Genomic DNA, 15,337 nt, shown 5'->3' on the forward strand with positions numbered 1-15,337 from the left:
TTGGCATTTCTTTAGTATCTGAGGAAAAGTGTGGTGTTTTTGTTTGTTTTTTATTATTTGCATTATTTGCTTGTTTTGCTAAAAAGGGAACAAAACATGCAAGAGAAAAACTTCATTCCTCACAAAGGATCCTCTCCAACTTAGGATGTCTTATGACAGGCATCATTCTTAAATCAAACTAGAGCTACACAAATCAAACAAAAATAATACTTTATCCATTAGCTAAAAAGATAAATACTACCGTCTGCTACTATTGAGGCTGAATCTTCTTAAAAAGAGCCACATCTTGCCAAGGCCCTTCTTTGAAGATCATAAGGCCCTTCACACACAAGACTTATGACTCAATCCCTCCTGATGTCAGCTATCACAACTTGTCCCATGTGTGGTAGTATTTAATTAAAAGCCCTTCTTGGACTTCATTGCCAACTAAGAAATCTGAAATGACAGAAATTAACATCTCAGTGAAAGCAGTGAAAGACAAACTTTTATTTTGGAAAAATGTTGACCATGTCTAACATAGCATGTACAAATGCATTAAACCAGGAATCTTTCGCTTAGTAATATCAAAAGCTACAACTTACGGAATCATTGCAAGAGAGTAATAATGAACATGTAAATCAATACATAAAGCCACCCCCAAGCTCCATATAATAAAATGCTACATTTTATCTAGTTTTTGTAAATTTAGTAGTCCTGCAGATGCAATATGGGAAATATATCCCATAAGATGCAATAAGTACACACAGTAAGAACCAGGACCAAACACACAATTTTTTCAAATGCACAGTGGGTATCATTGCTGATGACAGGAGAACAGTTAAAGTAGTCATAGGTTTAATTATAGCAATATGAAAGATTATCAAAATAAATGCAATACATTAATTCTGTTTTCCACTTAATTCCATGCATTCATAGAATTATACATATAGCCGGTTAGATACATGAAATTTTAAAATAGAGAAAGGAGATGCATTTCAATTTAATAAAAAAAAAAAAAAAAAAAAAAGACAAAAAAGACACTACAGGCATTGGCAAGGGACTTGGGGCAGAAGCAGATCCTGGAATTAAACAAGAAAATACTTTTTAAGTTGTCAACATCTCTGATTTATTTCTTTCTGGATAGATTTTAGAAGGTTTTGACATTCGGGGATGGATGTTGTTCCAGTCTTGTTTTTCACTATTCCAAGGCAGGGAGTACAACACTGGATGGAATTAATCTCCGTCTGGTATTCCAAAGAAAAGTATCTAACCTGAGCTAAAATCACAGCTTCTGCAGTCTCCACAGGGGCTCTCCAGAAAATCATTCATTCTACTTTCCTTAAATATCTATCTTAGAAGAAGATTAATAGCTCTCTTGAGGTGCCCAGATTCCTCCCATAAACCAAACGTCTCTCAGACAGCCAGCACTCAGCAAGATGAATTCCACTCAGTGTACCATGATTGCTGGACATCTTACATTTGGAAAAGTTGGCATGAGAGCCGTAAGGAAACGATCAGGCAACAAATAGAATGTTTGTTGTTGTTTGTTTGTTTGTTTTTTCTGAAATTTGGATATCTAAGTACATGGGTATCATAAGGTTCAAACTCCTATGTGAACTGTTCTTCTAAAGTCAAGCTCAGTAACGTACTTAATTGAGTGCATAATTTAAACAAAAGAAGCCCATCCATATCCAGAGAGATATCTAGACTAGTCAGACAATTCTGGATTATGTGCACTATTGAATTAAAACCTTTGAGAGTTAGGAAGATTTTAACTGCTAAAATTTTTGTATTAACTTTTTAAATGACCAGAATAATGAATGCCGTATCTCCTGATGTGACAGCCCATGCCAACTTCATATATATAGTACAGAAATCCCCCTTAAGTTGAAGAACAGGAGAACTTCAGAACAAGACACTTTTTTTTTCCCCCAGGCATTTTAGCAATTTTTTATTTTTATTTTTTAACATTCACCAAAGCACATCTTTTACCATGCTTCAGAAAGATAGATGAGATCAAAGGACAAGGTAAGAAAAATGGAATATCCTTAAAAGCAGGATTTAGATAATGTGACAGAGGGATGGTCGACTGTTGGAGAAGATGACCCAATTCCAAAATAATTAAACTCCTCTGACTGATTTGGCATCATTCATTTTGGATTAAGTGAAACTAGAACAAGTTTCCCTCTATATGACTGCTTCACATGGAGAGTCTCCACAGTAGTTATCGGACTTTGCATTCGCACTCTACCATACCCTGTAATATCTTCCACGTGCAGACAAACAAAAGGCACTGTGGCAAAGCAACACAGGAAATACCAGGCACCTAATGGCCAGGCTTTTCCTGTTGCACAGATGGAGAGGGACTCAGTTTCTGTGTACAGTACAACAATGTTTTAAAAACACAACTGCTACAAAACACCTTTGCTATTATGATTACTTCACAAAAGTAACTGATACATGAAAACCTTTGAGATTTATACATAGAGTATATATACACACAACGTGTATATACATACATGTATGTATAAATGATATATATGCACATCTAAGTATAAAATAACTAAAAATACAGTGACCTATTCTTGCTTCATTGTAACATATAAGGAAGGTCTAAAACTATTTTATTTTTTTTTTATTAGAGATATCAGAAATGTAAAATCTGGTCTTTCCTTGCTTTGCTGAAAGACTTCTTGCCGGTATAAAGCCTTAGCTAAAAGAGCTTTTAACTCACTGATTGAAGGTTAAGGTGTACAAGTACAGATGAAAGTATTCCCCAATTATTTCTCAACTATATGACTTTATTACATTATCAATAGCTAAGTTTTAAATGGTCCAAATAAAGAACAGACTTCAATTTATCTTTCAAGATAAAATAGAACATTTCTGACAAAACCAACTTCAAAAAGAAGACACAACATAAAGAAAAAAATAGTATGAACAAAACGTCAATTTAAACCTCCTTTATACTACCTAAAAAGCAACAGAGAACAAAATCCTTTACACATACATGATTACAAAAACACTTAACTTGATTCACTGATGCTGAATAGTAGGGACACTCTACTATTTACCTAGTTTACCAGTATGAAGGCACAACGGATATAACTTCATCCACATCCCATTCTATTTACATTGGAAAACAAGGAAGATCTCTAAGAAAGAAGGAGATAAAACAGATGCACCCTGAGAAGTAAAATTTCTCAACAAAAACATTTGTTTTAAAATACTGTTCTTTGTAAACTCCTGTTATCTGAACCTGTGTTTTCCTACAATGCTTAATAATGCTTAATATTCAGTTACAATGAAAAATATTACTTGTAGATAAAAAAAAACATCAAAAGTTAAGTTCCCAGAAAAATAAATCAATCCAAACCTGATGGAAACAAATGAAGTCTCAACACAGAATCATGCCAAAGCTGACATCTGTCAGTGGGGAAAAAAATATCTGAATTTAAAGATCTCTAACAATGTCCAGTTTAATAAAAATGGAATGGCATAATATAGCTGGAAATCCCATAGTGCCATCTGTGTAGAGGAAAAAAAAAATCAGAAAGCCAACTGTATATGTCCATCTTCAGATCTAGAATTCCCAAAAGATTCTGTAAAATTAAAAAAAAAAAAAAATCAGAAGAAAAAGGTCTTCCTATAAAATCAGATAGATGTTTTGTAGCTGTTTCATGACATGGTTTATAAAGTATTGGCACCTGCACAAAGAGTTCATAGTGTTCATTCAGGAGTCAGAGATTGTCGAATCTGTAACATTTCGTAGCAGTCCTCTACTAGTGCATGGGTTTTTACCGCATAAATTGAAGTATTCTTTGCCAGGGATCTTCAGTGCAATAACGCATTTCTGCCAGACAAAATATTTTCCCTCTTCTTCCAGTAGGTAATAAGTGCCATCGTGACAGTAATGGTGGAGCCAATATCAAATGACAGGCTGCATGTCATGGTCCATATTCATCAACAATTGCTAGAAAAGGTAAAACACTAAACTCTCTCTGTACATAGCAACATACTCTAGCCATGGTATTAAAGAAGAAAGAGAAAAGCTTCATCCAAGTAAGTACAAAAAGTAAAAAAAAATCTTTATAATTTGTCCATCAACACAGTTTTCCTTCTTCAGCAGCTAAACAGTATTAAAGAGAGAGCGCAACAGTACTTGGAGCTATCACCTCTTGGAAAACAAACAAACAAAACAAATACAATACCTTATATTAGTAAGTCACTAAATCATATTTGCCCTTGTTTCAGAACCACTGTATTTTCATTGCTGTTTTACTGAACAAAGATGCTTGTTCTTATACTTGATAGCAGATTTGATTTCAGCGCAAGAGACAGTTGCTAATACATTATCTCAAGTATTAATATGTTTTTTAAAATGGTACTTGACATGATAAACAGATGTATCACAAACCAACAGTCTTCACCATGACAGAAATTTGAAAAGAAAATTGCTGTGGAGTTTTCTACACACCATCAGTTATGACACTAAGTACCTGGCTCAAACTTTATATCCAATATCAAGAAGCAGCTCGCAATTTTCTCTCTCGTTTCTGCTATAAGTTCAGGTGGAAGGTTCTTGCTTTTATCTGTTGTGTCGTTTAGGCTGGACTGTAAAACATCACTACATCTATTTCAGATGGAGGAAGGGAGAAAAATGTATCAGATACAGTTCATTGCCAAAAAAAAGGAAGAAGACAAAGTGTCTCTTCAATCCATTCTTACAGAAGCTTAAGCAGTTTTTCAAATAAAAAAATTTCTAGGCCTGATCATAAGATCTTATGCTGCAGAACAAACTAAAATGCTACAGTATGTGCGTATGTATATCTGTAAACATTTATATATACATACACACATGTACATATATATATACACATAAAAGGAAGCACCCATATTTTTCTTACTGCTAAATATTCAACATTTTCTTTTATCTAGATATTAACACAGTCTACTGTCTATAACGCCCTATAAAGGGATATTTAAGATGTTTTTCATTTTCTTGTCATTAAAACCACATACATGGCAAGTATTTAAAAACATGCAATGCCATAAATTAACAGGATAAACAATTATTAGGTACAATATCAACTCTAAGAAATGCATAATATACTTAAACGTATTTTACCCATTTGTGCAGATATTTAATACTCTCCACTATTTCATAGGGAATTTATACTCTTCTTAAAAAAGTCAGCACAAATTCACAGGAAATAACTGTCAAACGAATTCCATAGCAGCATATGTAGTGAGTCACTGGGTGAAACTCTTTTTTATGAACACGTTAGGGAAGTTGGCATTCAGTTCTAGGACAACTCTATTATCAATCTGTGAACAGAAGGACACATCAAGTAAAGAAAGATCTTTACAAGACTCCAGCAATTTTCTTAAAGATGCAGGGCTTACCATCCTTGTCCCTGTTTGAAAACAAAAAAGAAAGAAAACAAATAGGAAAGTTAATCTTTTTTTTTTTTTTTAAAGCTGCTAATACTACATCATGAAAAAAAAAAAATTAACACTGTGTTACGTTTGTTTTTTTTGTCCAATTAGATTTCAAATTAAAAACTTCTCAGAGCCTGTCTTTGCAAGTTTTATTTTTTGTTTGTTTTGTTTTTTGTTTGTTTGTTTTGCTTTTAAGAAGCCTGTTACGTTTTCTTAACTCAGCTGCTCAAGTCCACTACTTTCTCCTTAGGAGAGATGTTGCAACTTCAAGAGCAGTTCCTAACTACAGAAGCTGACCAAAAGTATCCAAACCCACAAGATCCAGGATCTAGATGCTAGGCTTTGGCCACAAGCAAAATTGTATGCTACAATCATGTCCTTGATTCATCATCAACCGTTCATGTTCTGGTGACTCCAACGACTGGCACAGTACACACTATTATGGGCTATTCCCATTATAAATAAATTAGCAAGGCTTTTAGGACTCTAGATTGAGTATTATACCCAGAAGCATGCAAGAGCAATTCAAGTACTATCTGTCTTTCCTGTATATAGGATATGTATAGGATACCTGTAACAGAAAACACACTAAAAACATGACCATAGTGACTGAACTATTAAGTTTCACATTGGGTCAGGTCAAGCACTGGATTCAGTCAGAAATAAATATATTATATAGAAAAACACATAAGCCTGGAACCTCTGCAGTTGATGGAAATCTAGTCAGCATAGTTAATGCAGCACACAATTCATTTGACTGGGGTATGACTCAGTTGCCTGTGAAGTGCCTGGTGCCACCTGGGATTCCTTAGACCATGCAGGATGTCCACACACAGCTGGCAGACAGGTCACAGGACCGACAGGAGATCCATGTCTTACTCAAACAGCTAGCAGCCAGGAAGGTTACTCTGGGCAAGTGAATCTAGCCTAGATGTCTATAGTGGGCTACACTGCTCATCAAGGTCATCCAACATGACTGTAGACATCTATTGGTAGATAAATCAATCTACACAGCTCTGTCTTGAACTGAATTTCACCCCACAAAGCCGTCCAGTCTAGTATCTTGTCTTTGGCAGGACCAATAATGCTTATAGCAAAACCAACAAAAATAGATGCAACAACAGATTTTTAAAGTAGCTGTTCACTGGTAGATACTCTTAACTGACAAATTATTGATTTAGAGATTTCTGAAGCTACCTTACCTTTCATGAATGCTACTATTACTTTTCTGAACTCATGTATATTTATGGCCCCTCCACTAGTTCTACAGCTCAACTGTATTTGGTGTTGAAAAAAGGAAATCAGCTTTAAACCCACTGTGTGTGAATTACAATAATTAAGGGGCAATAAAATAAAGAAGCAGTGACAGCATTCACTTTTCACTTTTTCAAAACCATTCATAAGCTTGATGGAACTGTTTTCCTCTTCCTTTGTTATTAGTTTACCAAGTATCATAGCCCCATTTTGCAAGCCTTCAGTCTTAAATTCTTCAGCTTTAGGTTTTTCTGTCTTGTATGCCTGTGTGTTATCGGCAAGCTGTGGTACAGCATTATTCATCCCTTTGCCTGGACTACTCAAACAGATCAGACAGCACCTGTCACAGTACGGACACTGGGTGAACACAGCAGTGACTGAACTTCGATGAGCAAAAAGACAAAGCATTCTTGGCCTCTGCTGTCCTTTCTCTGAAGCACAGACTCTAAGACAAAAGACTGGTAAGTTATAAAAGCAGAATAAGCTAGGTGAAGGCTTTTAAAAGTCCAGTCCTCTATGGGCTGGATCAGCATTCACCACAACCTCCAATGAATTCTAGGTTTGAAAGACATAACCATCCTCATATGGATGGAGCTCTCCTTCAAAATACTGTAACATTCCTCATATCCACTGATTCTTTAGTGTGGTTGCAACCAGTTTACACAAAAGATAATCCTACTGTTTCATAGCTTCTAACCTATGCAAAAGATAGTGCCATGTTTGTAAACCTTCACTCCTCTAGCGAAGACTTTAGTGAAGAGGCTGATTAATGTGACAAATCACGCACCATAAGAAAGATCTCAACAGTCTTGTGTTTGAGCTCCTTTACAACTGCTGCATAAATACGATCTAGTCCTAACAATTTATTATTGTTCAATGTATTGATTTGTTCAAAAGCCTCCTCTATTGGCATTCCAATTTAAGACAGTTTTCCAGGCTAATCTCCTGGAAAGAAAGAGTTTGATGGCAGCCAACTTGATCCCCCTTGCAGTGACTGGAGGCAACAACAGTTTTCCTGGAAAGGCCTTCTCCTATCTAAGTGGCCAGATCAAATCTTGATCATCTACCAGTCTCCGCAATTTTCCCATAAACTTCTTGTAACACATGTGAAATACATTTTCAGCATTTACCTTTCGCCATCGGTTCCTTAATATCTCATTTCTGCCTTACTGTGATGATTTTTTACTTCCTAGAATTCATTTCCCTGTTTTCCTTCTTTGAACAGGTCTCATTTCCAGAAAGATGCCTCATTTTTTAGTGATCTCCTGTACTCCTCCGCATAAACAAGGGGGTGTCTAATTGTGCTTTTCACTTCTTTTATGATAGGTTCTCAGATTAGAAGTTTTGGGACATCACTTGATGTTATCTGTAAACGGGTTTTGCTATCATGCCCCTGTATTTTACCTTATCTACATTATTATATATATATATATATATTATATACATTACCTTATTTTGATACAGAGGTATCAAAACTTATTATTATTGTAATTTTTAACTCTCTTGTTATTACACAATCTGTCACCACAATGGTCAACTGGCTGATGTAACAATCCCTATTGCCACACGCAAATTCTGTGATATGCTTCAGTTACATATTTACCTGACCATAATTTTACCATAGTACCACAGCCCTACCAGAAGGGCCAGCTCTACCATTCCAACTGAAACTCTACGAGCATTATGCTACTCATCTTTCCACCAACCCTCAAAATTGATACTGCAATTATCTGAACTTTGACAGTTGTCCTGTGGTTTCATTTAAGACAAAGACTTTTTAATGTATTTGTAACTGAAATAGGTCATTTAAATTACATGCTTTACTGCACCTCTTCCTTTTACCCTCCTCAGACTTCAAAAAAAAAAAAAAATGTGTTAGGAAAGACCTTTTCCAAAGCTAAAAAGGCCAACCCGGTTGGTGTTTGTATATTCACAGCACAGGATTAGCAAACATCGTCCACAGTATTACTCTGATTATACAATGTACAATTAGTGATACATACGTTTCTCTAAAGCACATCCAAAAGCATGGCAGAAGTGTGAATAATATGACACTTTTTTTTGTCTTTCAGAAATTGACAACATATAATGCTAGTTACCTACATAACACATTCTGGTTTAGTTTGGAGGCTTTTAGACCTTTGCTATTTACTAAAATATTTCCTACATGAACTAATTACCTATTTCTCAAAGTAAATACATAATCAGTGTATTAAAATCCACTATTTAATTTTGTTGTTCAGTTTATTCTCAAGAAAAAAGTTCTCCGGTATCCTCTTCATTAAAGGCACTGACTGATGATTTGTTTGCTAGAAGAGTTATTTAATTTATATCTATCATATATAAAGCTATAGAAGTACCACCTCTGGAAACTGTCAGAGCCCTAGTTTCCGGGGCAAAGGGTACTGCTACACAAATTACAATAAAGATGAATATTAAGTAAAAAAAGACGTGCCTTGAGTAATTTCATTTAAAAATACACTCATAATAAGCTTTCAACAGGATACATGTGAAAAAACTTCCAACTGTTATTGAAAAAGAATGCATATATGTTTCTTGGCTAAAGAAGTAGAGATCATGGAAATAACTAGCACTATTCCCCCCCCAAAAAAAACACGTATTTTCTCCCCTAGACCAGCCAGATTAGCCTTTTATTCTTTACGTTTTATTCAATTTATTGCACACCCTTTGAATTCTAAACTTCAACACGCTGCACATTTTCATGTTTGAATTGACTAACTATGTGTTGATGCTCTCAAGAGAAAGCTGAAGATTTTGACAGCTGGCAAGGGGGCAGTTGGGTTTTCTGTTGCTCAGGAAGGTGTGGGAGGTGTTGGTATGTAGACAGGAGTACATGAATTCTGCGGTAACAAGGGTGTCTACTTTTTATTACTCTTTTTGTGCAGGACAGACAGTTAAGATTGCTGGGGAGCAAGGTTAGCATGACTTATTCTCCATCCTTGACAGCAGCCTGTAGCCCCACAGCAACATAACTAACTGAGCAGCTAACACAGCATACAATAAAAGCTTTCAGCATTGCCAGGTTGTCTCCTGTCTTGTCATGAGGTTCCCACTTGAAGATCCATAGCACTGGACAACATACTGCATCACTACAAAGCAGTCAGATGATCACAGATGGAACATTCTACTGCTGGGTGGACATCCTCAAGCAAACAAAGAATAGGAGAATATTCCCTGTATAACCCACTGTGTCAGTTCATGGAAAAGATACGGGCATAGAATATTTGTAAGCAGGCAGCTCAGTATGTAATGGGTAAAAAAAAAAAAAAACCACCTCAGAACTTAAAAACTGAAGAAGGCACACCCTCATGTACTTAGTGACACACTTAATATCATACTTGCTCTTCCAAGCTGTACTATAAATACTGCAGATATGGATCCAAACCATGATTTTTAACAGAAGTTTACTTTCTCAAGCATGATTTACACACCATTACACCATTTAAACACAACTACCCATCAAATAACACTTCATACAGGCCAATGATTTTATGCAGCCCTTAGAAACTGGAAACTTCCATCTTCTATGAAGTCCACTGATTTAGGAACAAGGGAATTACCAAGCAATAATGGAAAGACTAAGGAAAGGACAGATAGTTAGCAAGCTGCAGGACCTGCCACCTGAAAACAGCATCCAGTGCACATGCAACATTGATTTTGTAATACTAAAATGTAAGATATACAATTCAACAAGCTTTCTTTCAGAGCCTTAGATTTCCTTCAGTCCTGAAAATATTGTGGTTGTAAATATTGTGTAACTGAAACAAGAAATTTTCCCTGCCAAGTTTGTAGTTCTACCAACTGCAGAGAAATACCAACAAAGTATCGACTGTGACGGTGACTATACTATAAAGGTAAGACATTTTGATCCTTACTTATCTAAGTCCCTGTTTTACACAGTGTTACTGAGAAAAAAAATAAGCTCCCTCACCACATGCACTGCTAACCTAGCAGCAATAGTTCTATGCCCCTCACAATGCAGGTATAAGCCAGCCATTTCTTTACTTGGGAATGACAAAGGATATAAAAGAGTACCGCACGTTCTTTCACATCATAGAGAAGACCTGCTGTTCAAGGTTAGTCTTGCAAAGTTGAGAACTGACCTCAGGCCTCTAACGGCTTAAGACCTGTTGTCACACTTCTATTATAAGCTATATAAATGCTTCATATGATTTTGTCCTTTTAAAGAAGGCTTGTCTGACATCAGCAGCCAAAAGTTAGAGTACAGAGATTTATTTTCTCAGTACTCTTGCGCTCTAAGAGGCTAGGTCTTTAGTTCAGACAGAGACTTCTGCATTTGTATTTGAACAGCTGGGAATTCTACTTCCAGATGACCCAAGCAAGGTTGTGATTCTACGTGGCAACTCCTTTGAACCACAGACTGTAATGGGTCCCATATTCAAAGACGTAAAGATGGTTTCCTTACTGTTGCCAACATAGCTGGGTCACTCCACATATACTGTATCACCTTGTACTGACTTATTTATAGCAGAAGAGTCTTTCTTCTCTACTAAGTATTGCTCTAAAGGAAGAACACTTCTAAAAGAAGTGTTCTGGGAATGGATTTTGAGGTTTTTGGTAACGTTGTAGACGATTCAACTGGATGTCCTTTGCAGAGCACCCTTCTTAACCCAACACGCAGTCTCACCAGGAAAAGTGGATTTGTAGTTAACCTGACTCAGTAAATGCTGGTAAACACTCAGGGAATGGAACAAAATTCCTTTTCCATGTTCACACATTTTTCTACAAAAACATCAACGAGGCATTAAAGTGAATTCAAATGTGAACTCAAATGTTAAAGGAGAAGCGTGGCAACAAACCTTCAGTACTGGCAGAGAAGCAGCAGAACCAGCAGCCTATCTGCAGGCTTAACACAACTGATCTATTCATTCGGCAGCCTCTGGTGTAGTGAAAAGGTCAGACCGATTTGTGGGCAGACAACACCATTGTAACAGAAATGCATGTAAGTGGGTGGTCAGGAGAACATACATGTTTATGAAAGACCGTATTCACTATGCCTTCTGGAAACTTTTCGTGTCTGACTAGGGAAAGGTACCCTTGATAATCTAGCTACAAAGTAGATTCCCTTAAATACAAGCAAAAACACATTGCCACCTGCAAACCTATGCATTAAGCCAGAACAGTATGTAGCACCAGGTGGAGTTATATTTTTATCCGTTCATTCTCCTTTGCCTTCTCCTTTTCTGTTGTTCAGAAGGTGAGTCTCATTTAGAGATAAGTAAAATTGCATTTCATAGTAAGTGTTTACTATCTATATTGTGGGAACAATATGAAGCCTTTTTTTTTTTTTTTAATGAGAAATAGTGATAGCCTTAAACTTGCTTGGAACATTGAGTTGAGGGCTCTGTTTCTCCACAGCATCACTCTCAACCTAAACATAATACTTCCACATTACAACTATTATTAAAAATATGCAGTGTGGTTACTTTCTTCCCGTTAATATTTTACATCTTTGTTTTTCAACTAACCCTGTGAAAGTAAGTCAGTAAAAGGATGAATAAATTTTCTACCACTGCTATCCTACACTATTTTAAAATTCCACCACAGACAGAATAAATTCAGTATCACGAAAAAAATATAATTCTCAAAGTCCTTACTCAGGAATACCAAGAATATTTGGATTTACCAAAATATTTTTAGCTATAGAATCTGCAGAAAATGAGAAAATTAAGATTCACTGTGTTTTTTGCCCCTCATCACTTCTTTCCCACCCTACAGAAAAGTCCATTTTAAGTTTTGTTATTAATTACTTCTTTTCCTCTTCAATAAGACAAACTCCTTCCCTGGTAAAAAGTGACAAACACTCTTAACACTGCTCAGTATATCTGTCTTATGCAAAAGCAGAAATCTGTTTATTAGTCACAGACTCCCACTATAAATATACTTTGTCACACTTCACAGGAATAAAATAAAACAACAAAAGCAGAAACAAGAAGAAATTGAAGAACTTCTGAGAGTCAAAAGTCAAAAGATCTCAGTTAAATATACTGGTGAATGTGAAACTAGAAGTTGTTGAAAGAAGTCCACGACATTTTCAGTGTAAGCAATTAACGCTAAACAATCAAATTACACAGTTGGTATAAATCCGTTGGATTTTGTGTCAGAAGCTCACTTCAGTAATACTTCCATCCCTTTATTTTCATATGATAAGCCAAATTTTTAAGAAAGATTTATTTTAAAATGTCTAGAAGGCAATTTTGTCATATGGACTCCTTTTTAACTCTAAGGCTTTTGAGAGACAGTGAAATTTATACCAATATTCCTACATTTTCTTACCCAATATATCTAGCTGCCGTAAATGAGTACAGTTAGCTGCAAGCTCTTCAATGTCTGTGTCACACACAGACCTGTTGGCCGTAAGAAAGAGCTTTTGTAAGTTCGGGAGTTTACGTGCAAGGTTTGCAAAACAGCCTGTACTGCTCTGTAATGTAGGGCACCAGCCAAGATCAAGTTCTTCCAAAAGCTGGCAGCCTGAAGCCAGTTCTGCTATTCCACTTTCAGTTATGTTTTTACATCTCCACAGATCCAGACTGCGAAGTTTTTTACATTTTGCTCCCATCATGCTTGCTATAAGATCATAGTCTTCAATCTGCAAGGAAAACAAACACTTTGTCATATATACCATCCTTCCAGACATACATAGGTGTTTCAAGACTTGCTTGCTAACACACCTACAGATCTGTCTTAAGCATTTGACATTTCTAAAGAGCTCGGAAAATTATTCATTGTACAGTGAGGTCTACTTTTATATAAGACAAAAATAAATTTTCTATCAACCCCCAGACATACATGCTTTTAAATTCACTTGATACTAAGGAACAGTGAAAATGCAGTTACAAGTTCATTTCCTTTGAAGGCACCTTTTTTTTTTTTTCCTTCAAAAATGATTAAAATTGTCTTTATGATCATAGGCATTGCAACCATAAGGACACATGCATTAAAGTACTCTATTTCCATTCTAAGTTGATCATTTGCTGCAGCTCCTTATGGAAGCAAAGTTCTACATGCAGAAGGAATGAAATCTACTATCAGAAAACACAATTTAGTCATGCTGCCTTATTCCTCTGTCCACAAGTCAAAGCTTGGAAGGTTTGCCAATTCTGCTCTGTCGTTTGCTTCTCAACTACAAGGAAGGTCCACAAAGTTTCCCTGATGAGTTATCAGATGTGCTTATCACAGAGACAGCAGCAAGTTAAATTCCACTGCACACAGTTCTGGCATGCACGTGTGATACAGCTCAGATGATTCCCCTACAGTAATTGCTGTGTTCTTTCTTAAAAGAAAAACGTGCACCTAGCCAAGTCTATAACTTAAATAACTTCTGTTGAAATCATTTCTTGTGTTTACAACTGTAGTATCACACACCAGAGTGGACCTGTCAGAAATGATGATTTAGTCTGAATGTAAAAGATAACTTAATTATTGTTTTTTGGAAAGGAAAAGTATATGTAAATGTATATAAACATATAAAAAATGCCCCAAAGTTTATAAAGAGGCTAAAGAACAACGGAAAAAACCTAACAAGCTAGACTTTAGGCCTACTAAACTGACACACAATCTTTAGATATACAACTAAGTCATGTTCATCTTGGACCTTTCAGAAGTTTGAAAACTGACATAACATCAGCCCAGCATTTAACCTATCTTTGTGAGGCATAAATCCAGGTCGAGTTTCAAAGCCAGTGTGTGCACACATACACGCCCACAGAGAGGTCTAACTACTCACCATGACGCAGCTGCCCAGGCTGAGGTGCTGAAGCTCCGAGCAGAAGTTCAGGATACTAAGCAGGGCTGTTTGCTGCCACAGGGGAACACATCAGAAGGAAATATGGAAAGCGAAACAAAGAGAAGAGGTCAATTAGGCATTAAAGGCTGTCACTGCATTTCCTGAAATACAGCTCAAAACTCTGTTACAGACACCACAAATGCCACTTAATGAGTCCCTAGGTACTCTACCCATTGATTGGCTTAAAGTAATGGTAATCATTACAAACCTTTACGCGAGTCACTTTGGATGTGGTTTTGCATTGCCCTAAAGATACCTACACACCCCTGACCTATCCATTCATTTCCCACAGGGAAGCTGCTGAAGAAGTGTGGCAAGTTCAAATAACAGGCGAGGCCAGACCCAAACCAGAGAGGGCTGGTGACATGCCAGCAGAACAGCAGAGCCTCTGACATTCGCTGATGGGCCGCAGCCTGATGGAACTGCCAATAGAGCTGTGCAGCATCAGGACGGAGCTGGTGACTTTAATGTCAAAGGAGTCTCCGTGCTGACAAGGACGCTGACAACCATTGAGCACCTGTCACTACCAGCATGCAGGCTGAAACAGATATAATGTGTACTTTACAGTCATGTTTCTGCCATTTAACGTGGCCATTCTTTTCAGAAAGTATTGCACATTACTCAGCCTGAAATTATACTGGAATGCCAGATGCATCTTACAAGATGTTAAATACATGGCTATTCTGTTCCATGACAAGAGAAACTTCACAGGTTTTTTTATTTGTGTTTCTAAGAGAAAAGATTCCTCTGCGTTGTCTGTAGCCATATTTTGTTTTGTAGTGTGAAACATACTCCAGTGCAAAAAAGAACACAGCCTGGGATTCATATCACAAA

The 15,337-nt window shown here is 36.5% G+C and overlaps 1 protein-coding gene across 5 annotated transcripts in view; it reads right to left on the bottom strand.

The window, feature by feature from the left end:
* Positions 1-427: 427 nt before the first annotated feature.
* The window catches only part of FBXL4 (F-box and leucine rich repeat protein 4), a 62,105-nt gene continuing 47,195 nt past the window's right edge, over positions 428-15,337 (bottom strand). For 2 of the 5 annotated variants that reach the window (XM_082755595.1, XM_082755596.1), the window contains exons 7-9: positions 14,444-14,515; positions 12,994-13,306; positions 429-5,396 (exon numbers count right to left, since the gene is read on the bottom strand). In XM_082755595.1, the coding sequence (XP_082611721.1) occupies positions 5,233-5,396; positions 12,994-13,306; positions 14,444-14,515 (549 nt within the window). In that variant the 3' untranslated portion in view covers positions 429-5,232. Of the gene's footprint in view, positions 5,397-12,993; positions 13,307-14,443; positions 14,516-15,337 lie in introns of all 5 variants that reach the window. The other 3 variants (XR_014317075.1, XR_014317076.1, XM_082755597.1) reach the window with 3 other exon arrangements.

Source organism: Aythya marila (assembly GCF_965140915.1).
Source record: "Aythya marila genome assembly, chromosome: 3".
Lineage (NCBI taxonomy): Eukaryota > Metazoa > Chordata > Aves > Anseriformes > Anatidae > Aythya > Aythya marila.